The 25,654-nt window shown below is 39.4% G+C and overlaps 1 protein-coding gene across 6 annotated transcripts in view; it reads right to left on the minus strand.

The window, feature by feature from the left end:
• Positions 1 to 172: 172 nt before the first annotated feature.
• Positions 173 to 25,654, minus strand: part of NAV2 (neuron navigator 2) — a 220,714-nt gene continuing 195,232 nt past the window's right edge. For 4 of the 6 annotated variants that reach the window (XM_086748544.1, XM_086748545.1, XM_086748542.1 and 1 more), the window contains 16 exons: positions 24,774 to 24,857; positions 24,085 to 24,196; positions 23,452 to 23,597; positions 20,703 to 20,875; positions 17,811 to 17,964; positions 17,116 to 17,275; positions 16,539 to 16,639; positions 14,778 to 14,873; positions 14,454 to 14,622; positions 12,229 to 12,464; positions 10,825 to 10,979; positions 10,273 to 10,344; positions 9,590 to 9,786; positions 9,020 to 9,138; positions 5,045 to 5,248; positions 173 to 3,931 (listed from right to left, as the gene is read on the minus strand). In XM_086748544.1, the coding sequence (XP_086604670.1) occupies positions 3,806 to 3,931; positions 5,045 to 5,248; positions 9,020 to 9,138; positions 9,590 to 9,786; positions 10,273 to 10,344; positions 10,825 to 10,979; positions 12,229 to 12,464; positions 14,454 to 14,622; positions 14,778 to 14,873; positions 16,539 to 16,639; positions 17,116 to 17,275; positions 17,811 to 17,964; positions 20,703 to 20,875; positions 23,452 to 23,597; positions 24,085 to 24,196; positions 24,774 to 24,857 (2,304 nt within the window). In that variant the 3' untranslated portion in view covers positions 173 to 3,805. Of the gene's footprint in view, positions 3,932 to 5,044; positions 5,249 to 9,019; positions 9,139 to 9,589; positions 9,787 to 10,272; positions 10,345 to 10,824; positions 10,980 to 12,228; positions 12,465 to 14,453; positions 14,623 to 14,777; positions 14,874 to 16,538; positions 16,640 to 17,115; positions 17,276 to 17,810; positions 17,965 to 20,702; positions 20,876 to 22,399; positions 22,405 to 23,445; positions 23,598 to 24,084; positions 24,197 to 24,773; positions 24,858 to 25,654 lie in introns of all 6 variants that reach the window. The other 2 variants (XM_086748543.1, XM_086748540.1) reach the window with 2 other exon arrangements.

The following is a 25,654-nucleotide window of genomic DNA, read 5'->3' on the forward strand; positions in this document are numbered from 1 at the left end:
GCTGTAGTCCCTCTGCTAAATTTCCTCCTGGATGTGGGTAAGGGCTGTTGGCATCTTCTCACAAGTCAATGTGTAACAAGCCAATAAAAAGAAGTAGTGAACCTCACTATCTTCAAATAAAAAATAGAAAACGTTGATTAAGAAGGGACAAAAAGTTCTGAGAAGCCACAAATCTGAATAAATAAGCATCAATTTTATTGAAATCATGAATAATTTAAGACTGGTACAATCATCAGCTTTATTCTCCATGACACAGGGGTGGGCAAGGGGGAGAAAAGGGGAGGCATGATCTCAAACAGACCATTCACAAATTCCAATCCTAAATGAGAACTGAAAATTAAATAGGGAGAGGAGCAAATGGAAAACATCATAAACGTACACAAAATACTCAATTCCTAGTTTTTCTCTTTAAAAATGGCTAGAAAAAATTCATCAAAATGCAGCACTTTTAATCAAATATTTACATTTCTATGTTACAATGAAAAAATGTACATCTTATAGAACATATTTCATAAACTGTTCCACTGGAAACGACTAGATCAAAACAGCAACCTTCCATTTACTATCAACAAAGTTTTTTTTTGCTTTGTTTTTGTATTTTTTTTTCCTTGAAAGAAAATTGCCACATTTAGACAAGATTTCATACACATAATATCGAAGTTAAGCATCAACAATGAAATATCAGTTGGTTTCTTCCAAAATGTACAAAAAAGGCTAACCAACCCCCCTCCCTCCCCTTCCCCAAATAAACCACATCTCCTTTATGGCCTGTATCATTCTTGGCAGTTCTGAAGGAAAGAAAATGGTTTATACTTTCAATTTATAACTCAACGTGAATGTTGCATAGAATCTTGCATTTCTTTCTTGTTGATTTTTTTTTTTTTTTAAACAAGCCAACTTTGTAAGGGAAAAAAGGCAAAAAAAAAAAAAAAAAAAGGAAGCGTTTTGAAAAAGCCTTAAATGAGAACAAAGTCCCTTAAAGAAAGATTTAATCTATGAAAAGTCTTGATAAAAACTAAGATGTGTGCACAACGGGTAACCCTGCTTCCCGAAGTCTCAGCAAAGACACTGAATATTGTGATGCTCAGAATGACTAACCTACTCAAAATTGCCTCTCTCACTGTAATCCAAGCTAGTGTCAATAAAAAATAACAGCTAACAGAAGTTCCTTCCTGAGCTGAAGCACAGGATTAAAAATGAGAAAAAAACCCAACCCCAGCAAACCCCGTTCCCCACAAATAAAACACCACTTTAAACATGTCCTCTAGCACTCAGTTAAAGGTTAACTGAGACATTTTCTAGGATATTAAGCCCATTTAAAGCCCTAGCCCTGCAACTGGATTTTTTTTTGACAGGCACATGCTCTATCTGCATGGATTCAGGTGGGGGATCAGGTACCAAAATTCACAGTAGTAGCAGGTAAAGTCAGTGCTGGGAAGCAGAATTGTCAGGACTACCGGAAAAATTAACCTCTCTCCAACTCACGTATTTGATTGTATATGTATTTGATTCCAGACAGATTTATCCCATTTTTACAGTACCAAGAACTGGAATGGGAATATTGGCTGAGTAACCCTTGGTATTTCATTCAGTGAAATAATGAAAGAGTTCATAAGGTTAAAACAGTAACAACACCAAGCTCTCCCCCCACCCCGACCCATCATTAAAATATTTAAATTTTTCTTTTACAATATTTTTCTTTAAAAACAAACAAACAAAAAAAGTCGTCAGCACTTAAAAGCTGTAACAGGAGCAGATTCAAGACCAGCTCAGTAAGACAAAGTACAGTTATGTTACAGAAAAGTCATGAGGTATAATAAACGATCCTCTCAAGCTGAGTCACAGAAGCATGAACTTGTCTGTTACATTACTTTAAATCCACAAGCTCTTAAAAAAAAAGTGTTTGTAATAAGTTTTCTTTCTGTACATTGAAAAACCAGCATATTCCTGTAATTCTTAATGACGGCATTTATTATAGTTGAAAAGCTTTTTTTTTTTTTTTCTCCTGCATGGATAAAACAGCTCTTCAGTGATTTATCAGCTGCAGATTGATATGAACCTGAAAAATTCTCTCATTTCCCTCCTGTTTTTTGTCACATTGAAACAATTTCTAGTATCTCGTACAAACAATATTCACAGCAACTTATGATATTCCAAGAGATGACTTTAGCCCTGTTTCTTTAAATAAAATCCCATAATATACAGCACTAATTTAATCAAACACAATTAGTAGAAAATAAGGCATCGCTTCAAAAGTCAGCACCAAAAGAGAGCTGGAAAGGCTAGTACGCATCACGCCTGAGGAGCGACGTTCTCGCTGAGGTACAGCTGACGTCGCGGTGACGGTGGTGTAAGCGTTCGCTTCCGTAAGAAGGAAAGTGCAATTCTTTGGGAGGTGTTCTGGTTCCCCAACAGAAGTACAAGCCTTAACACTGATAGTGTAGGTGTGTGCGTTCAGAGAGGAGGAGAAATAAACCCAGGTTCACAGCTCTGCCAAAACTCAAAAGCATGGCCCAGCTAAACTTAAAAGGCGCAGTACCTTCCCTCCTTTTTTTCCAGACCTGAATACTGCTGAAATGATTTTTTTATTATTTTTTTCAATTAAAAATAAAAGTCGTGGAACTAAGTGTTGTCACCAGAGTAGCACTGGAACTGTCACAGAGCTGAGTTTTAACAAACTCATTTATGGTTGTGCTGATTGGAACAAAAACTCTGAACAAGCCTCAAAGTTTTTTAAAAAACCAGCTGCAACGTTTCATGGCAAGAATTAAAACCAGAAAGTCTGATTAATCCCTTTTCAGGGGTGCAGCTCACCTCCGTGCGCTCCCAACGCCCGCGCACTGCCGAGGGTCCCTGGGAGCCGCGGGACTTCACGGGGCACAGCCCTTGCACCGATTTCTGCGGAGGAGGGCAACTCACTCGCATCAGCGTCAATAAACGGGGTGTAACGCCGCTGAGGTCAACGGCGTTGGTTACGTGGATGTCAGTGGGAAGAGAATCAGGCCCTGACTAGCAAAGGGCTACCTGATCTTTCACTTGTAGTAGGATTGATTGTTACACAGTGTTTGAAAAAACCTGATTTGTTCAGACTGTATATATATTTTTATATATTCCTATTTATATATATCTCTTTATAAACACACAATGAAAGAAAGCCAAGGTCTCAGACTGGCAAGGAGAGCAGCGCTTTTTCTTTTCTTTTTTTTATTTTTCTTTTTTTTTATTTTCTCTTTTTTAATATTTATTCAAACTTCCCTGTTCTGCAGCTTGGCCTTTATCGAGTATTATTACCAAGGCAAGCGACATTGTTATAGCACCAGAACTCTATGCAGCTGAGTTTAATCTGCAAAGCTGAATTGGTAAAAGTCCAGCCCTCACCTAAATGTGTTTGGTCAGAAGCAGCATAGGCAAAAATTTCCTCTCCCCTCTTCTTCCGGACAGTACATGGCACAAAGCTGTTTGCTTCATAGCTGTGAAGTTCCCCCCTAACCCTTCAACTTTTAGTAATGATGATTATTTTTTTTAACATCTTCAGTATCTTAGGCATGAGAGCTTACAGCAACTAAACAGAAGAAAACAAAGGAATAGTGCAGTTCTCATCATCGTCAAAAGAAAAAACAATACAAAGGTCGCTTGGGTTGCCTGCACCCAGGTTCAAGACTGACTCCAAGTGTCTTGTTCTTGCAGCTCTAATACTGAGATCCCAGCCCAGCCCAGGAACGTGTTCTTTTCATGAGTTTGTGATCAGAGTTCTCGCCAAGTGGGAAAGCCATAATGGAAACAACCTGTTTCTGTCTGAGGAAGATCACAAGGTCGACTCCAGAGACGAATCAAGGATGTCATCGTGATGGCTGTTGCTGTTAGAGTCGCTGTCGTAACTCTGGGGACTTGAGTAGTTGGCTGCTTCTTGCAGTCTCATTAGCATGTTCATCTGCAACGGCAGAGGAGTTCACAATTATTTGCATTCTGAGGCAGAAAGAATATCAACTCCATAGGAAAGCCACAGTGGCATTCACTTTGCCAGTGGGTAACAAAGGAAAGGAAGAGACAACCAGAGTAATTAACACTGAGTCTCTCAAAAGAGATATTAACTCCAGAACATGTTATAGCAGCATGCAGGTTAGTAATGACAAGTATGCTTTTCCAGTAAGGGTGAAAATGAGAAGACTGAAGGGATTAGTCCACAGCTGCACTCGACAGGATTCCACAACCATCCTACCCTCTCTCATGCTCTGACCCATGGAAATATGCACAGGGCAGTCAAAAGAGGCAAATCTGAATGTCCTAATATCTAACTTGATATTTGGAGATGTATATATGAGCTAGTAAAAACTGTAACACACATTCTATACGCCCAACTGTCCAGAAAAATGTACACCTCAACAGAACAGCTTCAGGGCATTCAGAGTTTGCGCAGCAGCTTCAATAACTGTCTCCCATTGGAAGAAAACATGTATTTAGCGTTAACTTCAAGCTCAAGTTACGTATCTGATACAAAGACATGTTAACACTTCCCTATATGCTTGCGCGGTATTTCTGAGTCACAAATTAGACATCAGTCGTGGAGACTATTGGTTCATATATTCACTGAAAATCTCACTTTTCATTTGGTGCCAGAATACAGCTCTAAAAGCCACGTGGAGAAAAGCAACAAGACTATTTTGTGATTGTGGCAAAACAGGCTAACTTCAATGGTTCTACTGTGTTACTGAAGTATGTTGAACAAGATCACATATTTAATTCCACCATGTCGAGATTAAGTTGATTACACACACCCTCAGTCACTCCTCAAAAAGTGAATCCTCAAAATATCCTCAACAAATGAATCTCAAAAGCTTCTGCCACTGTTTCTTGCAAAACCATATGGGCTTTCTGGGTGAATGCATCCCCTGAGCTGACTTCATCACCTCTACAGAAACACTGCTTTCTCATTCTGAAACTTTTAAACACTCCTCAGCTGTCCTTTACTGATTTTATTCCTGTTTCTAATTCCTAGAAACAAAAGAAACCAAGTGGTTCTACTGGTTTAAAAATGAGAGCTTACCAAAGGATCTCCTTCAGCATCACTCACTGGAACTTGCTTGCTGGTCGAGCCTTCCCGTGACATCGAGTAGCCGTCGAAGCCCACATCTTCAGGTCGGAGCTGGAGCAGAGGAGGCCACTCATGGTGCTGCGGGGTGGCCGCCCAGGGATAGGTGTCCATTACCCATTTGGCAGGATCCTCCCAGGGCGCTCTCCTCCCATACAACTGGAAAAGTATAAAACACGTAAACCGTTCTATTAGTCTACCACTTCACTCAGTGCCTACCTAACCAAAATGTATGTGCCATGATTCTTGGATTGCAGAAAACGCAAGCAGGGCTGAACACAAGAGATTTCCCTTAACTAATGACATATAAAGCTTTAGCTGTTTTTAATGTGGAAGTGGCTGATGTGGAAGTGGCTGACCACCTCCTTTGAGACTGATGTGGAAGTGGCTGACCACCTCCTTTGAGACTGCAGCGCCCTTCTCTTGGCATCAGCTGAAGAAAGGGAGACCTGAAAACAACCTCACATCAGAAAGGTTAACTTAAATCCAGTCATTACACAAAAGAGGCTGTCAATGTTGACATCTGGATCGCAGCAGCAGCTGCCTTATCTGCGTCTGCTGCCGTCGTGAAACCGCCGTCAGCGGAACGCGTAGGAGGAAACGTGAGACCTGTCATCAGGCAATAATGATGGATGTCATAGCAAAAGGTTTGCAAGTCAGGGGAATTTCTTTATATTCAACCAAGAAAAAGTGGCAGCAGGATTTGGCTATGTTCATGTTCCTCTTTCAAGTAAGCAAGCTGTATTCAAAAAACTTGTTCCATTTCGAATAGATGGTGTTACCGAATCCCAACATATTCTTCTTGTTATATTCAGTTAAGTTTGCCTTAATTAGATAATAAATTCATTTTAATGAAAAATGACTTTAAAAAGCATAAACACAACTTCAAGTGCCTTTAAAATGTTTACTTCTGCTTTATAAATTTCAGCTTAAACATCCTTCAGCAATGGGAGTCCGTCACTGGCGTTTTGTCATTTGAATTTGGAGAACTCTCCCTTTTCTGCCCACTACACAGGGGGGAAAGCAGTGGCCTAACAAATAAATCCATCAGCTCTCTGACAGATCTAAGACTAAAATGACTATTTCTTCTTGTTTTGTTTGTGGTTTTATTTTTTGCACTCACCCATCTTATTAAGCTGCAGTTCACAGCCTATCCCTTTCTTTGAAAAATTGGCCGTGTTAATTTACATGTATCAAATGAAGTCCTTGATTCTACTAGCACCTCCCCGTAACAGTTGTAAGAAACTTAAATTTAAGTGAAATGTAAATGATAGATGTGAATGCCAGCTTTGTCACAGATGGCAGCCAAATGCCACGCACAAATCACAAATATTAAATTGCTCTAAATACCAACATCTGCTTTATTCTGAACGAGTCCCAGCCCAGAGGAGCCCAGCAGATGGTGCTAGGCTGCTTCAACAGCGTCTTCCACAGCCCGAGCGCTCCTCATCCTTGTGCTGCACTGGATTATTTCCTCAGCATAACATCTTCAAGCTGTGCTAAACCAGATCTCCTCATTTTAGTCTCATTCTCGAATTTACAGCAATACATGTCAGTTACTAAGTGGAGAGGATTTTTATATTTTTTACATATCCTTGCTACCTAGAATGTCCATGTGGATCCTAGTTCATTTCTGAAAATCAGCCAGTAAAGTAAAATTCCCATTTCAACATATGAAATCAGCACGTATTTCCAGCAGATGAGAGACTGACTCACTATTCCCTTTCAGACCTGTCCATCCCTTTTGCATGAGAGCATCCCCTTCTAGAGAGCAATTAAGAGGGCAAGAATCAAACAGGTTGTATCACAAGAAAAAATGACCAGAGCACGAGTGACGGTGGCAGGAAGCCACAGGGGCTCTGGGTCCTCTTTTTGCTGGTGCTGCATTCTTGATTGACGCACCAAGCAGGAAGAACTGGGGTTTTACATAACCCTCTAATTTTCACATCCCTGTCTCGAACAACAAAAAAAAAACTCAGCTCCAATGGGAGCAATTATTGTAAGGATCCATTTGGCTCGCTTGTCTTTGACCGAAAATAGTTCTCTAAATGAGAAACAGAAATGTAAAAATAGTTCAGGTTACATCCACAGAGATCAGAGTGAAATCAGCAGTCCACCCTTCCCTTCTGGCAGGCGTTTCACGAGAGAAGATGTGTTCTCGGAGGAGCCTTTGTGGGTGTGGGGGACAGAAAATAGACCAAAATGAAAGACACATTTCTACTATTAGCTTGTTAATTAGCACAACTCTGGCTGCTCTTCAAGTGCTGAAGTCTTATCCTTATCCACACTCAACAAAATAGAAATTATTCAAATGGAACCGCATGTGTGGAATGTGAGGAAATGGAGCTGAAGTTAGACTTTAGGTAAAGAATCTAAAGCACAAAGTGAGAAATGGAAATCCTTACACTTGGAACACAAACCATTCAAATAACTTAAGGAAAGATGAAGACTACAGGCAAAACAAGCAAGCAAAAAGATGGTTTTATGCATTGTTGCTCTTTCTCTTTATTTCTGTTACTAGTTTTTCAATGCTTTCGATGTACACTGATCAGGTGATATGAGAGCTTCAAAACACAGTACCAGGAGCCCAAGCATCACTGTGACTATCAGTTTTCTCCATTTCAGGAGGAAACAAAGTCACACACTCTCCTTTCACTTGTTCTAGGTCAACAAGATTACTGGTGCCCATTACCTTCCTTTAAAGGAACCCTTTACAGGAACTTTTATGTAAAATGGGTGTCCTGTTCTACTTCTAGCAAAGTTCCTCTGTGTGTGTTGTACTTTAGGACCTATCATGTTCCTCACAGCTAAGAGCCTATCACAATCATCCCAAAGAGAATGAGGACGCCAGACACTGGCAAATTTCAATGAGCGAACACAGTTTGCACAAATTTTAACCAAAACTTGTTGAAGAATTCATATATTTCCCAGATTTGTGAGAAGCCATTAGCTTTCTATGTCAGGGATATCTTCTCTCTCTCTCTGTTAACACCTCTAAATCTCTGCTGTATAGATAGCAAATGAAACCCAAGGTGGTTTTTAACTGAACAATGTAATATCTTTTTTTTTCTTTTTAGTACTCCTTCAAGTACTCAGATTGGTGCCCAGAATTTATTGATACTTGATTAAGCTATCTCCAAAACTGTCTTTTAAATGTTGTGCGGCCATGCTTATTCTGTGAACAGAGGACTGAAGAACACAAAAAGGTCATTTTTTCCATAGTTGCATGGCAAGCCCATAGCAATTCCCTTTTGAACCCTCCTCCTGATTCCAACACGCTCTATTGTCACAGAGATGCTAAGAACTGTGTGGTAATGCTTAAAACTATCCAAATTCCTAGAGTATGAATCAGTTACTAAATAAGACAAACGATGATTTCACTATTGCCTCTGAAAGAATTATGAAGGAATCAACTAAAAAATTCATCCTGTAGACTGAGAAGTAATCAAAATGTCACTGATTCTGATCCTGTCACTCATTAATATGTTTCTCTCCATACACAGCTTTGTTCCTCCTCTGTTGAAAGATCTGATTTACAAAGGAAAGTCCCGCGTGACTGAGTTAATGACCACAAACGTATTTTTCAGATGCACAGTACAACTTTAAGGTGTGCTTCTGGAATAGATTATTGAAAGATACCTGGGTGTTTAACTCCCTCCACTGAAAACATCAGTAGTTTGGCATCTAAACACTTCTCAAAAATCTGATCTGGACTTCTACCGCTTCTATTCCATATTTCATAATTTCAGAATAAATTCTGCCTGCAGTTAATGACAATTTAGGCTACATTTCCACAGACACACAGGTATCCAGTATGCAAAGTTATATATCTACAGAAAATGCTGTCATTATTCAGTTTTGTCCGATGCTGTGCTGCCTTTTGAATAGACACCATTCAAGACCTATGATTTTTCACTTTTGCGTGCTCACCTGTAGCCCTTCTCTAACTGCCTCCAGAAGATACGGGATGATGGAGTAGTTCCACAAGTCAGTAAACCAAACTCTAGAACCATCTACATCTATCGGGCAGGAGAGGAAGAGCCGTGGACCTGGAAAGGGAAATTCAGATATTACACTCAAATCATGATCGTGATAAGCATCAAAACAGGATCAAACAACAACTTCCAGTTCTCTGGAGAAGCCAAGGATGAGAGAACATAAGTAGCTGGTTGGCATACTGCTCTTCCTGAGAGCTCAAAAATCCTCTGAATCGACTTGAAAAACTATAGCCTTCAAGGTGAAAACAATTAACCAGATTTCGTAACACAGTTTGTAACCAGGACTTACAAAGAAGTCCTTTTTTCTTAAAAAAAGGAAAAAAAAAAGTTCAGAAGCTTCTTGTACTTCTTGTTTGCCTGAGAGTACACTGCCATCTAAAAGTAGGTTCTAAAGAAACCTTTTTTACCTGATACAGCACAAGGAAATCTGCAAGGATGCACCTGATACACAAGGAAATAAAAGACACAGATTTATATAGGGGCATACGGGCAGGGCACTTACCGATAGTAACATCGGAGGAGCTGTGAGCCTCCAAGAATTTGTTCAGATGTTGCCAGACCTTGGGAATCCAATCAATAATTTTAACCAGCTCTGCATTTCTCATCCTGCCACTGATCTCCGTTTCAATGAGTTTTCTTCTCAAGAAGCGGCCAAGAAAGCCTTTGACCGGCTCAGTGTGGTTAGCACATAGCACCCATCTAGGGCAGAACAGCAGACATGTCCATTATTTCTCTTTCATGCTACTGAACACACTCTATTCTAGGCTAAATTTCTTTTATTATTTCTAGAGGATTATCAAGATCAACATGGGTTATCCCAATCACGTATGTTTCTTAGTAAAAATTATTTTGGAATGATGAGTTCACTAGATGAAACAATTCATATTGTGCATTGTTTCAGCTTATTTCTCAAGTACTACCTGCTGTGCCTATTATATTCTTTCAAATTTGTTAGGAGGATCAAGTATCTTAAAAATCCTCTGAAAAATAAAAACTTTATGAACTGTATTTACTTTAATAACAGCATCATAACAAAGCTGCACATGTTAGGGCAGCAACTACTACCAAATGGTATTTCTCTCCCAGTTTGCTCTTTCAGCTGATAGGAACAATTTCAGATGACTCAGTAGCCATTACTCCCTTGCCAGCCCACAAACAGAAATAAGAAACATGAATAAACAGTACCTGAAATTATGGTGAAGTTGAAGATTAGGTGTTGAGGAGGTGGCTTGGTTCATTGTGCCAATAATATACGGACTATTAAAAAAATAAAAATCAGGCATATCACACTTGTAAATTTTGAAAAACAACTTTTTAGTAAGATCTCAACATTAAAAAAAGGTTATTCAAACCTCTTTTGACAAAGAAGGTTTTTGTAATTACGAATTCTCTACTGAGAATCTGACTTTCCAGAACATCAAATTCTGAAAGCAAAACCAAAATCTCAAAGCAGGAACTTCCACTAAAAATGGAGTTTTAGTATTGAAGATCTACTGCATGAAGTGAATACAAATTACCCAAACCCTCTACTACATTTTAATTACTGACTTCAAAGGAACTGATCATTTTATGAAGAAAAAAAACTTCTGAAGCCCTGTCTATAATATGGACTGTCTGGCCATCGCAGTCCATTTTACCAAATTAATCTAAAATTTGGTTTTATGATCACATTTTGCAACAGTGGTGGTCTGACTGAGGTACTGAAATTTGGAATGTGTTCTGATATTATTTCCTTACCATTTGTGGTACTTGCAGTTTAGAAGTCCATTAAAGATCTCTCCTAAGGAGCTAACGTGATGCAAATTATCCAAAATGATTACAAGAGGCATATCCACAGCGTTATTTTCACTGTTACACTGGTCTGCGAGGTTGGACAGGTATTGGCGGAGTTCCTGCAAAGCATACATAAAGAAAAGAAAAAAAATAAAGAGAGTTTTCATCATATTCCATGAAAATCAAACTAAGATAAATAAGCTACTGGCTTTGTCATGGAATCTAAAGCGAAAGAGCCTGCCATCTGACAAATGCACATGTTTTCCATGAGAAAACAGAAGATGGGCTTTTTCTCTTTTGTAGGTTATGCTGAAGAGTCAAAGACTGTATCAGAAATCCTGTGTGAGATAAGGGCCTAAAGGGGGGCAAGGTGTTACTGTTTGGTTTGTTGTTTTTCACTCATGCTTCCCTAATCTGACACTCCGAGGTCTGAAATGTATTTTTCTTGCTTTTTAAGAACTTGTTCAACTCTCCATACAGCAAACCAAACTTTGCATCCCAGCTGGGTTCGTTCCATCTTCTCGCAACTGTGTGTCTATCAAAATACAGATGACAAAATTAATCTGGAATAAAGCATCCCTTGGCAGAGGCCAAACTCCGATGTCTTCAGTAACACCCTGAAAGAAGGATGAGCTTATGGGGCTGCTGCGGGGCGACTGGGTGTGGCTGAAATGCTCTCAGCAGCTTTAAAGCATTTATTCCATAGCACGTCTCAAATTATACCAGTGGCCTACAACCACAATTTCAACCATCCCTTTCCTCCAGAGGAAAATGTGCCTAAGGCCATCAAACATACAGCTCATACAGCTTTTTTTTTTTTTTCCTTCTCCTTTCTTTAATCTAAACCTTCACTGGAGGTATATTCAGCAAAACCAGCAGCACGTTAAAAAGAAGAGGCATGCCTTACCGGCACAGGAATGTGTCTGGACAACAATCACTCCAAAGCCAACACACGCAGATTACAACTGCTGATACTCGCAGCTGCAGAAACTCTCAACAGCCTAGAGATGCATTTGAGGGTTTTTGGAAAAACGCCCACATGCAAGAGGGATCGCTTAAGTTGCTGGGAATTTTATGCAGGTGTTGAAATTCCTCAGCAATTCTCAGGCTTCTAACCACTTGAAAATCATGACACCTTTAAGTGTGTAAGTGTTTAAACACACACCTGGAAGCCTGCTATTTCAGGCCCACAATCAGGTGAATCTGCAATTCTGAAAACCTTAAATATTATTTCCTTCAGGATTAACATAACGCTTTAAGAAGAAAGTTAGGTTTAAAATCAGCTTTTGATGGATTAATAAAGGAAGACCCTCTAATTTTTGACATACGGTAGGATTAATACTGCAAGGATGATTTCTGTTTCCTCACCTTACTGGATTTATGGTCCACATTGAAGGTTGCAATAATGCCATCGGCCAACTCCCTGCCCTCTCTAAGGACCATATACTCAGACAGACGGTTTGCTAGGTATGTTTTACCAGTGCCACTGGGGCCAGATAAGATAATCCGTCTATGTTCCATCAGGAGAGAGACGTAACGCTGCAGTATAGGCTTGGGGATGAGCGATTCAAACACCAGACCGTCCAAACTGTTCTCACAGATACCTGCAACAGGAAAACATTCCTCATTTAGAGGGATTCTCAATTCTTATCCAAATTATCTGCATTTTCAAAAGGTAGGAGTTTTTTTAATTAAGTAGTTGCAATGCTGCAAAGCAATACTGTTAGTGGAGTTTGAACAAATCAAGATTAGACGACTAGCTAGTCAAACTGGAGAACTGAAAAATGTGAATTTGTGAACGTACCTGGGCCCAGTAACAGTAGGAGAAAACCCCAAAATAACACTTAGAAACAACAGATTTGGATCTGACCTGACCAAGCTGCTTCTTGCTTCAGAGATAAATCCCTTCCCCACCACGGTGTCCCCCATGGTCAAGGGGCGCACACATAAAGCTGGTAAAACAGGCGCAGAAGTGACCTGTTGGCTTAGCCTGGATCCTCCTTTAGCATTCCCAGTTTTCAAAGTACTCAGCTGCATCCCACAGTGTCTAAGGCCCTACAAAAGCTGTCGTACAAATTATTGCACATTTCTCACACACAAACCATCCCTTTTGCAGTATTTTGCCATGTATGGTATGCATCCATCCAGAATTTACCTGTTTACTTTTGAATCAGTAGACAAAAAAAACCCACCGCAGCTATCATCAACTCCCCCTGCTTTCCCAAACGCTTGTAATTAAATTCCTTCTCTGTATGCTGATAGTTATCTTTTCTAACAGAAAACTCCTCCTGATAAGCATTTACGCAATGTCAGCAGTCACTTAAGGCAGAATTGGCTCAGGAAAAATACACACTGCTTCAAAATAAACAGCAGGAAGGGAAGTTGGCAGATCACACAGGGAAATGTTTGCACCTCAGTGGTTCCTTGGAATATTAGATATTTATATAGGCAGTTTTATATCTCAAAGGTATATGGAAGTGATTTTCCATAAATTGATTAAATACATTTCTATTTTGTCGAAAACTGTTACCGCATATGGACCTTCAAAGTACAAGTCAAGCCGATGCAAGTTAAATATAAAATCAGATTGCAGCTTTACAGATATGGATAGACCTTAAGCAGTATTTCCGTTGAGATTTACTATCAGACAATGTGTTCTAAGTAAGCAGAATACCCTGGGTTCACATCAAGCCTCAGTAAATTAAGATATTTCATGGCTTATTTTGTCTTCCTGCCCACCGACTTGCTACTCAAGGTAATTGATTTTTTTACACCAATATTCAAAAATCAAAGTACTTGCACAGCCAAATACCACAGCCAAATGTCAAAGTTGAGCTGCAGAGTGTTTGACAGTGCTCTTAAATACTCTACTGTCTGTATGCAGATCTATACTCGAGGTTTCACTGGTGTAACTTTGAGCAAACTGATGTACATCCAACATGCAGCAGTTAAGGATTTTTTTCCTTAAATCTAGTGTCATAGGATAGTTTTCATATAAAAATGGGAACCATATGAGAAAGATAAGCTTTTAATTCTTGACAGGATGAGATAATGAAATTGGTGGCAATTCTGAAAACCGTACATTTGGAAAAAATCCAGATTTTAGGGTGTCCCATGAATTCTGGGATCCCTCCTTAGAGGTGTCTAAGGAGGGACTCTTCAACAAGACAAATGAAACAAGTTAAATCAATAATTTTTTTACTCTGCATGAAGCTGTTACTAAGAGGTAAGGAAATTCTGAGGCTTTCTTCATTTGGAAGGTACTTTGCTGCTCAAACAACTCCAGTACATCTTTTGTGGTGGGAGGTCTTCTCCAGGACAACTCCAGGCATCAGTTCAAGATACGTGGAGAAAACCGCAGTGTGTGCAATTATTCCTACTGTTACAGGTCAAAAATGTGCTGAATTTATAAACTGAGCATACTCTACATGTTGTCTTTATCAAATGAAAATAGAAGGGCCAGTAAATAAAAGGCAGGGATGGGAAAAAGAAACACAATAAAAAGTTTCTACTCTTCTGAATTTCTTGAGACAGCAAGCTTTGATAAAACTGTAATTAGTGAGAACTACAACAGCCAGGTCAAGTGTAATTACCTTTGATGGTAACTGAAATAGTGTTGTTTTCTCCAACGAGATAGCCACAGGGCAACAGCTCAGGTGTCTCGGCACTATTAGTGCGCTTGATTTCTCCAATGCTGTAGCCCAGAACACTGTCTGAATTCAGCCCCAGCTGGCTCACGGGATCCACGTGGATGATATACTCCTAGGGCGAAAAAGGGACGTGAAAAGTTAGGCAGCACTGAAATCTCTGTGACCTTGTTTTATGCTATAATAGTAATAATCACAACTTAAATATTGCTTGGTATCATCAAAACCTAACAGGAGAATTTAAGCACAGAGCAAATCGTACTCACTAACCTTGAACAGCCGTCTCACAACCCCATCCAGAACATCCCATTTGGTCTTGCCACTGACTCCGATGCAGCCTATGAGGAAGGTGCGAGGCCTCGAATCCTGAATGCATAGAAATGTGAAATTAAGTTAATAAACACATCCTAACTGTATTAGACAAGTCTGTTTAATGTAATTAAAATGCTGGCTTTTTTGTTTTGTTTTGTTTTAAGTTACAGTGCATCTTTACCACTTTATATGTGTTAAATTCTGAATGCTGTATGAAATCCTTTCCCAATAAACATTTTCCACAGTGTTGGAGTCACAAATCTAAAGGATACCTAAGTGGTACTGATGTTTAACTACAAGGTATTTATTAATCAAACCACGAACACTTCAAAAGCCTCGGAGAAGTTTACAGCTTAGCAAAAAGACAGACTTAGGAAAATGCTAGGCAGAAAAGTTCACAGCATGTTCATTTTTCCATGATTTCACAATCAAGTATGTTGCATTGCAAGGTTTATCCTATTTACTTCTAGAAATCTAAATATATATATAAAATTATACATGGTTATATGGATAAAGAGTTATACAGAGAGTTTTTTATAGATATTTTTTTATATAACAACTTGTGTGTTATGTCTGGTATATCACAGCATTTCAGCTGATAATTTTGTTCCTGATTTCTAATGCAGATTAAAAAAACCAGAATGTACCTCATTTTTCTATTCTATAGCTGTGAAACATTCACTGAAGAAAAACTAATTTCCATCATAAAACTTCAACTAAAATGTAAGGAATCATCTCCACTTGGTAACTTTACTGACTGTGACCACAATGGAGTCCAACAAAATTAGCAATAGTTTTACTGTTTATTTGCTTGTCCAGGGCTGTAACTTATTACTGCAAAATTGATATTTAATAGAAAGATCTGTTGAGTCAATTTTACTTCTGATTATTCAAATTTTTGTCACCTCCCTTTAGAAAAGATATCGCATTACTTCTTAAATACAATTTTACAGGTACCCATAATGGTAAAGATTGCGGAGTACTTTCACACATGCATTATGCACATGAAGTGGGCTGCAATTTTGCAATATCTGAAATGTATTTGGGTATTTAGGATTCTTTCAATTACTTGAGAATGGAGAACACCTGAAAGACGTCATTCAAAATGGGACACTTGTATGAGAGGGGACAACTTGAACTAGGGGGATGAGCTAGTTTGGATCGGTGATAACAGCGTTTTGGTGCACCTTCTGTCTACGTGCTGGATCATTTCCATTATTAGTTAAAATTTTACTGAGGTTTAACAGAAAGGCCCAAGAGCTTTGTGCAGCTTTTGACATATCAGGCTTAAACAGATGCTATCCCCAAGGTGCAGACTAGTCTGCTAACCTCCTTGACAATGGCCTGGTTTTCAGAGATACTACTGAAAAGCTCAAATGGTAATGTTATCATCTACACCACAGAAACACGGCCTAGTCTAGCAAACCTGTGCTACTGACATGCTTCATGGTTGAAACACTGCCAATGGCACCAACAAGAAGCTGTAAAATAAAAAGCTATTGCAGGTGACTCCCATGAGACAACCTGAATTGGTGGTGTTGGCTCTCTTGAGCTAACTTCTCTTCTCTTGAAGGAAGTGGGGGCTTAGTATGTTGGCTATCACTAGTGACATACCAATGAACTATTTTGCAGACAAAATTTTAAAAACATCTTTTGCAGATAAAAGCCACACTGGATTCCAAAGTCACATTTCAGAGCTGGGCACAAAACACAACTCACCTCCTTCCATTTAATTTCATCCTGAAAGTTGACAACTATTTTGACGTGCCTGCCTCCTTCTTTCCGGGCAGAGCCGTCTCCAGTGTCATCTAACAGCATGTCTGCGAGCAGAAAACATCAACAGCTTCACAGTTGTATCTTAATAACAACGAAAACTATTCTAGCGTATGCCAACACATCTATTGTAGGCTTCGCATGCCCAGAGGCAAAACATAAGAACTGGGTTTACTGACTTCCCTACCAAATATCAGTATCACTCTTAAAAAGTGAAGGTCATTGAAAATTATTAGTCAGTTACTCTGTATTTTCCTTCCTACGATATATCCCCTGGCAAATGTACACCATTAAATGGCTTTAAAGATGACTTTTCACAGCTGAGGTCATAATTGGACAACTCTGATCTAGGGTGTAGCAGACCTATGACGACATTTTAAAAGAAGGCTTTATGCCAGCTCCTGTCATATTTCCATACCTCAACTGTTAATAATTTTCATGCTTTCATTTTTCCATGGCTAACCATACCAAATCTTCCAAGTGCAGGATAAAACCTGCCCACCGCCTTTCTCATTAAACTCACCGAGACTGGTTGACTCCGTGAGGTTCAAACTGTGTTGAGAGAGACCCACTGAATGTCTTGGGGAGGATGAAATGGAAACCTGAGACTGAGCCCTGCTACAGCTGCCGTGGTTTTCAGATTTCAGCCGATCATTTTCTGCTTTTAATTTTTCAATCTCACTCTTGAAAAGACAAGTCAGGAGTTAGAAGCCACAGTGAAAATGTATACTTAATGAGAGGAACATAAGTAACTTAAGAATAAATATTAGTTTAGCAGAAATGCTATTTTCATAATATTTTCAATTATTTTAATAAATTAATTATTTTAATTATTACTATGTCTCTTCCATTAAACTTTTCAAAGTATCCTAGAAAACATAAACATGTGGGAATTCACTAAACACTGAATGTAGCTACTTTAAGGCAGAGAGCATGGGAGCATTTTAAGAGGTTGCTGACAGTCAACAAAATGATCTCCCCATAGGTTTTTAGGAGTGCAACAGTTACGGCTCCAGAGTTGAAGGCAGCTGAATTCATGGGTTCAAGCTGACTTTTAATGAAGGCACAAGGGTTTAACACTGGCACAAAGCTAGACATAACTTTTAGTAAGCAGTGAAGAACTTCAAATTTACCTTCTTTCAGATCTTTACTGTGTGTCAGGTTGGCCAATCTTTACATCAACACAGACTGCAGGAATTGGGGTGGTTCTTATCTTACCTGCATTCTGTTCATCGCCTCCCGAAGCTGGTCAAGTTGATGAGCGGAACTAAGGGCTTCTAGACGAATATCAGTCAGCTTCATCTCCTTGTCTCTCAGCTCATTTCGTAACTGCATGACCGTTTCAGCTTCACTGTCAGTGCATTCAGAAATACTGGAGAAGATTGAAAAACAAGACACAGAACGAGACCATTTGTTACTTTTTTCAGATGGTGCTTCTCCAGCATTTATTAGCAAAGGAGGAATAAACTCCATTTATTCTGCAGGATGCAGGTAACAGTTTTTGCTTATTGGATTAGTGATACCAAAAATTAGATATTAAATAGGTCATGGAAACATTACAAATTAGTGAAATAAATATGTCTGAGAGTTGTTTTTCTTTAATCAGCATCTGAAACAGAAATCTGGAAATCACCTCCTATTGGATAGTCTTCCTTTTATTCATGGTAGTTGCCATAAAGGAAAACTTCTAAAGCCAAGATCTAAATAAATTAAGGGGGTATAGGCAGTAACAGCAGTCGGTTGGAGATTGATGAGTTTACAGACAGATTTAAAGCTCACCAGGTGTGCACAGCTGGGTTTCCCTGAACTGTTCTGGAGGGCTTTGGAACTCTACACCTACTCAAGCGTGATAAATTCCTGCTCGCTTTAAAGCACTCATGCTTAAAAAATTTTTGGTGGCGTTTTTCTTCCCTCCTCACACACACAAAAAGATTCTAGGTGAGTAACATTTCAGCACATTCGTAAGTGTATCTATATAAAGATCAACTACACAGCTGCATTCTTTGAGGGAGATTTCACTTAAAATGTCTCTCCCTAAATCAGGTTAATGAGAGATGTTATCCCCACCAAAAAGCCAATAAGCCAAAATACACAAGTTTTACTTATGCTCTGTCCTTCCCTCAGTTCACATATTTACTTTTGTCTCATGTTCAGCCTTTTTGCTTTCACATCAAGATGAGACGTACGCACATAGCATTTTGAGTGATGATAGATGGGATCATTATTTGACAATTTTCTGGCCTTAGAGTTCTAAAGCACAATTTGTTGTAGTCACCAGAAACCCACCGAGGTAGGCTCAAGAGACTGGAGAAGCTTTAAGAAAAATTCACAGGGGATTATCTTCTGCTACTAACATTTCATCGCTGTTACATGACTGGAAGTTATTTCTATTGTTTCCACCTCTTCATGTGAAAACAAATGATGGGCAAAACTTCAAGTTTGGGTACTTACTCAAGTGCATGTGATCTGAAATCAGGCTGGAAGCTTTGCATGACATCTACAAGGTTGTAAGCCTGTCTGGTTTTACATGTTTCACAGTACTGCCTCTTACAACTTTCTGTATTTATTTATCCTGCTCAAGTGATGAAGCTACTGACAGAAATAGCAGAAAATCTGTTTTACAAAGTTTTCTGAGCATGTTCTAAAATGTGAGGTTAGACTCAAAACAGTGCGGTAAAGCAATTATTTAACTTTATTTCACAGGTGGCCAAAATAATGCCCAAGATTGCCTATGAGCTTCCCACAAACATAAAATGAGTTAAGCAGCAGAGCAGAAGTCCTGACTTTGAAGCCTACATCTCATTCTCATACATACACAAGCAGAAGGGTATGGTTTGGTCCTACAGACGAGGCTATACAATAGCTTGCTGCTACCCAAAGGACACGTTTCTTTCTCGCTCCTCTTGCCCAGCCTGCTCCCGGCTGCGCTGCTGCCATGCCCCCATGCTTATGCCAGCTCTGGCGCTCATCACAGTCTGATTGCTGAGCCAGCCCAGCAATCTGGGGGGGGGGGGGGAAAAACCAAACCTGTTCATGTTTCTGTCAAATTCTTTTTCCCATAATTTAGCACGTTGCATCAGCTCAGTGGAGCTGTCTGATGAGCAGCAGAGGCAGTGCAAGGGAAGGACCAGGCACAGGTGGCTGGGGAGGTACAGAAGAACAGAGGAGCGGATCATCTCCATCCATCAGGCACAAGCTGTTAGAGGAGTTCATTTGTATCCCTAAATCATGCTGTTTGATCTCCAGTAAATCCTCACCTTTATCTGAATTTGTCAACATAACTGGGGACTCATCATTAGTACAGCATGCGCTGTCTTTAGCCAACAGAGAAAATAAAATCCCAGACTTGGCCTGGCTTGTTTCATTAACAGCAAGAGATCCAATTAACTCTGCACTCCAAGGTCACCCTGGTTATAAATACTCTTCATGCTCAGTATGTTCTGCTGAGAGAGCACCTCAATGAAATATTAAATTATGCTACAGTAACGATGCAATGATTTTTGGCTTCCTGGACACTAATGCAAAGGTACTGGATTAGGAGTCAGCTTACATATCTTTAATTCCCTGAATATATAAATTCTACTTTTCTGTCCTCTGCCTGTCTCCTTTAACTACAGAACATGCAAAATAGGCAGCAGTTGAAAGTGTGATCTTTGCTCATTCTTTTGCCACTATGACAGGGCTAAGGATTTTACCCAAAACACAGCCCCTCTCTGGGAGATAACATAAGTGATGCTCGGGAGTAGGACAGATCAGTGGCAGCAGACCAGCCCTGATCTATAGAACAGCACTGTCTGGCCCACTGTGTCTTCTGCTGTGGCCTCACGGTGAACAGCTTGTTTTAGCAGTGCACGTAACTGAGCAGCTCTCAGACTCTTGTAGTGCTTACACAGATGTGAGGATTCTTGGACAGAGGAACCAACGGGGACAGGATGGTGTAAGGTACATTTTGCCTCTGCTTGCTTTTGGAAAGTGGCCTAGAGATGTCCTGTAAACCTAGCATGGAAAACACTGGATCTCTCCAAAGCATGACATTTCTCTTCTCATCTACCAATACAGCAAGACGCCTTGCATGCCATTTTCTATTTAAAAACTAAAAAAATTACTTACAGAGAATTGGAATGGGAAGCTCTCAGCAATGGTGTTGAAACAGTAGAGTTATGGTGTGGTAGCTTTGGTGAAGAAGGTAACGAAGAATCAGTCATCTCCTCAATATCTGAATGAGAAGATGCTGACTTGGGAGATTTCTTTTTACCAAAAGCTTGCTTGAAGGAGCTGCGTAACTGAAAAAACAAGATCACAACAGGAGGCATGTCATTAAGGATGAAACCAGGCAAAAAATGCCACTGAGTAAAAACTCTAACATGCAAACACTCCAAACAATACAGCCATACTCACATATATTTTAAACACAGATAAAAAAGAATAAAAAAGCTTTTTTCCTTAACTATTTTATGAGATTAATAAGGTCAATAGGACTGGATATCAATGCCTCCTATTTTTAGGATAACTATTTCATAGCAAATTCTATTCAGTGCAACAAGCCTTACAGCGATGTTGTAGCAACTTGCAGCTGTAACGTGACATGGCTCAGACAAGGTTAATGATGCTGAAATGGTTAGTCATGTACATGGATGGGTTAGCTTTGTATCTCGTAGTTGAAAGTAGGTCTTCCTTACCTCATTGACCTGCCGGAAGAAGCGCAAGCAAAAGGAAGTGGGGGAAGGAAAAAAGACATGTTTTAACAGATAAAGCCAGTGATAAGGAAAGCTTTGGATTTCTAAGACAAACACGACCAATAATCAACAAAAACCAACAGTTATTTAAAACTGGAACCCTGTCTTTTCCAAAACCAGGTGTTTCAAACAAGACAGGGTCATTTTCACATAACATTTTTGGGAGACACCAGACCCAGATCTCTTAACTACTTAAATTATATTTTCTCCTCGGCTCAGACAGAATGTTTTGGCTACCAGCCGAGTGTTTTTCCATTGCAGGAACAGGTATTTCACCAGGTGAAAAGACTGAATCTTCTGTACGTACCTCCAACTCAAATAACCTTTTGTAACGTGACTGCCATTTTCCAAACAGCAGAAAGAATGAATATTCATGTGACTAAACTGATGTTATCCCAAAGTTACAGTTCAACAGTTAGCGTTCAAGAAGTGTTTTAGATACATGGTGTAACTTTTGGGTTGCTCTGTGTGGACTCAGAGTTTGGACTTGATCCCCACGGGTCCCCTCCAACTAAGGATACTCTGTGAACGCCGTTTAACACTATCGCAAATTACATGTTGTCAACGGACTGGCTTAATATGAGCTAAAAGTTATTTTTAAACTAGACAAAGACTCCTACAGTGAGAAATGTTGAAAATCTGGTGTTTCAGCCCTGAACGGACAGCTGCGTTGTTTCTATATATAAACTCAAAGATCTTGGTGAGAACTTCCTCAGTATTTGTGGAATAAACGTGTGTGAATCAGACTTGATATCTGTATTTTCTGAGTCTTCATTTTACAGCAATGATGTACTAATTTTTAACATAAAAATACTGTCCTGTTTCATCTACTTCATGAAAACCTTATTTATCTTTAAAATAAGGAGATATGTCCTTAACCTTCTTTAAAAATAGTCATGTGATGAATGAAAAGTGTAAGCTGATGTAGGATACAATCTACTAGGTTACAATAACAAGGAATAGAAGCTAAAACAAATTTAAGAAGTGCTTATCTTAACTAAGGCTTAATGATTACAAAAGGTTTGTGTCACAAATTAAGTCACTAGCAATTTTAAAGTTACAGCAATTTACTTCATCTATAACTATTCTGTAATTCAGCACAAGAAGGATTTGGAGATGACATTGTTTCCATTCAACCAATTATTTAAGGGGCAGAGTGGAAATACTGCTGTTATGAAGCAGCTGGCAAGATATCAAAATGAAACCAGTGGGATAAGAGAGAAATAAAAGCCAAGAACCTGTTCAGGAAGCTGTTTCTCACAGTTCAGGAGTTTCATAAACATTTCTGAGAGGATATTGTGCAAATACAAATCAAGCTTTCACCAGCTCAAACCACATCTTGCAGCAATACAGATTTATCTGTACACCCAAAAGGTCCAGGGAGATTTAAAATCAGTGGGAAGGAAGGGGTGGATTGCTTTAATGGCTACAATAAAGGATCTAGGGACTTCAGTCCAAACTACAATCAGACTAGGTCACTAAGGTAGTTATGGTCTAATTCAAAATGGAGCTTAATATAATGTACCTTTCCTCCAGTACAGGGTACCTTGTACACAGTACATGATGAGCAAAGAAGGAAAAATGGGAAATGAAAGGTAAGTATTGCAAGATCTTGCAAAATAAACGTCCATCACAATAAATTTTTAAAGATTGGTATTTTTGTTGTAGAACTCCACAGTAATGTTCAAAACAGAGTTCTCAAAGTGTTTAACACGTTCACATAAAAGAAAGCCCTACAAGCCAAAAGAGAAAAAAAAAGTAAGAATGATCTTTCATTGTGGATTTGTTTTACTTTAAATGACAGTCGTCGAGTTTTCCCTAAGGGGCTGGACATCACATTACTTTTAGCCAGAATTGATCTTTGACAGCTATTTCTAATTTAAGACTGGCCTTTTGGCTGTTAAGCTAAAATTCAATCCTAGGCAGAGTCAACTCAAGCATATACATCACTTACAACTCAATTAAGCCTTCAAGAGAAAGTTTACACAGGATTTACACAGTGCATAGTCCTTGTGCTGACCTGTTGCAGGAGGGGAGGAAGGAGGAGCTGAGCAGCTGGATTTCACCGTGCATGTCCCGACAATTTTATATAAATCTCACGCAACCTGTTAAAATACACTCACCCAGTTCTTCCTCTTCTTTTTCTTTGAATCACTCTCGATGTTGCTTCCCACACTGGAGTGGCTGGTAGCGCTGTTGATACTGGAGACGCTATCCGAAGAGTGCTGCCTTCGGATCCGCAGGTCCGCGGGCTGAGCAGCTCCAGGTCCTGAATATGAACGGAGGCGGTGTCAAAATTATGTAATAAATTTGATGTAAGTGTAAATTAATAGGATAAGGAAGAGAAGTGAATTAAGACAGGACTGCATTCAGACTTTATATGGGAAATTACTGAAAACACTAAAAAAAAAAAAAAGCCAAGTGCCTGACAGCTCTCAAACTGGGATCTTTGCTTCCTGCTGCCTCATATCAGTGTGTAGATGAGTGGATTACTAAATGCTTATAGTAAATTCAGTGAGCTCACACTGAAGGTGGAAAAGCTTTTTAAAACACCTTCTCACGTGTCCAACACATCCATTTACTTCTGTAGAATTTATCACACTATTTACACAGATACCCATTTCAAATCCCCATACAAGCAGCTGGAGCATGGTCATGAGACAAAGCTGTTCTCTGACGGTTACATCAGATATCACCAAGAGGATTAAAGTCTCCTGAGCACTGCACAGTTGCTCTACATGGTGCTTCCTTCTCACCTTTGCAGTTGAGCTCAGGTGTGTTGATGACTCCATTGATGGCAGCCTGGGCAGCAGCATTTTGCTTCTTCAGTAGTTCAATCGTCTTCCTTAACTCGTTCAGTTCTGAGTCCTTGAATGAAAAAAAAAAAGGATGACATGTTGGAAAATGCAAATGGCATCTAACTGCTCCAAAGAAGCCACATTTCAATCTGAGCATTGGTATTTGATAGAGACTTTAAGGAACACACATCTGCACAGAGATGAAAGTGAGATCTAGTATAACTGGGGAAGCACACCCTCAGTAGGCTGCAAAACAGCTGTTATAACGATACAGAAAAAAAAAAAAAAGTACATGCTTTGAAATAGAGAAATAATTTATATTCAAGTACACTGTCCAAAACCCCAATGTTGCCTGTCTTGCAATGATTGTTCTTGCTGCTTCTCTCGAACGTGCACATGTGTGGATTTTATTACAAAAATACGAAGACTCGTGTCCAAAAGCAACATTTTATAGGAACAACGTGACCAGTTGTCACAACATCCCAAGGAGGAAAATTAGTAAGTATTATTACATTTTACTTCAATTGAGGAAACTAAGGCAAACAAGAGTATGTGATTTCTTTTTTCCCCTCACAACTACAGAAGGAGCATGAGCAACACTGCTGGAAACAGAAGTTAAGATTTCCCCAAATACTTTTTAAGCTTGCCTTTTGTTCCGCTGTCATTGTCAGGCTCTGCAGTCTGATGGTCATGTTGCCCAGGCTCTGTTCGAATGCTGCCACCAGATGAGCCTGAAAATTAAACCATACAGAAGTAGGTTTCCTCCCCCCACAAAACAAGAATGTTTCTGCAAGTATTTAAATGGACGACCTCCTGCATTACCTTGTTTGTTGTGTAAATGATACAGAGAAAATAACGCTGATTAGAAAAGGTCAAATGAGTAGAGCATGCATGGTGAATATGTCTGCAAACAAATTACTGGGAACAATTTAATTGTGGAAAATTAGAAATGGCAAAAGTAACAGACCAATTTCAAAATTTTAGAAAACGACAGCCCTTTCATGTACAACTACTGCTGGCAGCACACTATGAAACGATGCTGGTTTAGGCTATAAACCATGCCCTGCTCGGCAGCAGCTGCAACCAAATGCTTCAAAAAACACAGACGCAGGAGTAACGCTGTGACCTGGCACATCAGTAAGAGATCTCCTCAAGGTGGCTCCTCATGGCCACTTCTTCGATACCGTGATTTCAACGGCCAGGACAGTTTCTCAAACATACTCTAACAGCATCTGAGAACAAAACCGCCTTCTGGGTCCCTAGGAGTTAAGGTCCTTTGAAGAGCTGCATCTCAAACGAAGCAAAACCAGACAAATCCATGCGTATCTCTAAACACCTCCTGCTGTTGATTTTTGACACCAAACTTTATCTTTGATTTTTCATGTGGGGCACTATTAGCATGTATAAGGTTACTTAATGATAGTCTTCAGCTATCCTCACACAGTTAAGGTAACTTCTGCCACAGAGCTTTTCACAAAAAGTTTCAAATCTTTTCCCAGAGAATATTCAAAAACCCTGAAACGTCACT

This window comes from Chlamydotis macqueenii, chromosome 5 (assembly GCF_036417535.1).
Source record: "Chlamydotis macqueenii isolate bChlMac1 chromosome 5, bChlMac1.mat, whole genome shotgun sequence".
NCBI lineage: Eukaryota > Metazoa > Chordata > Aves > Otidiformes > Otididae > Chlamydotis > Chlamydotis macqueenii.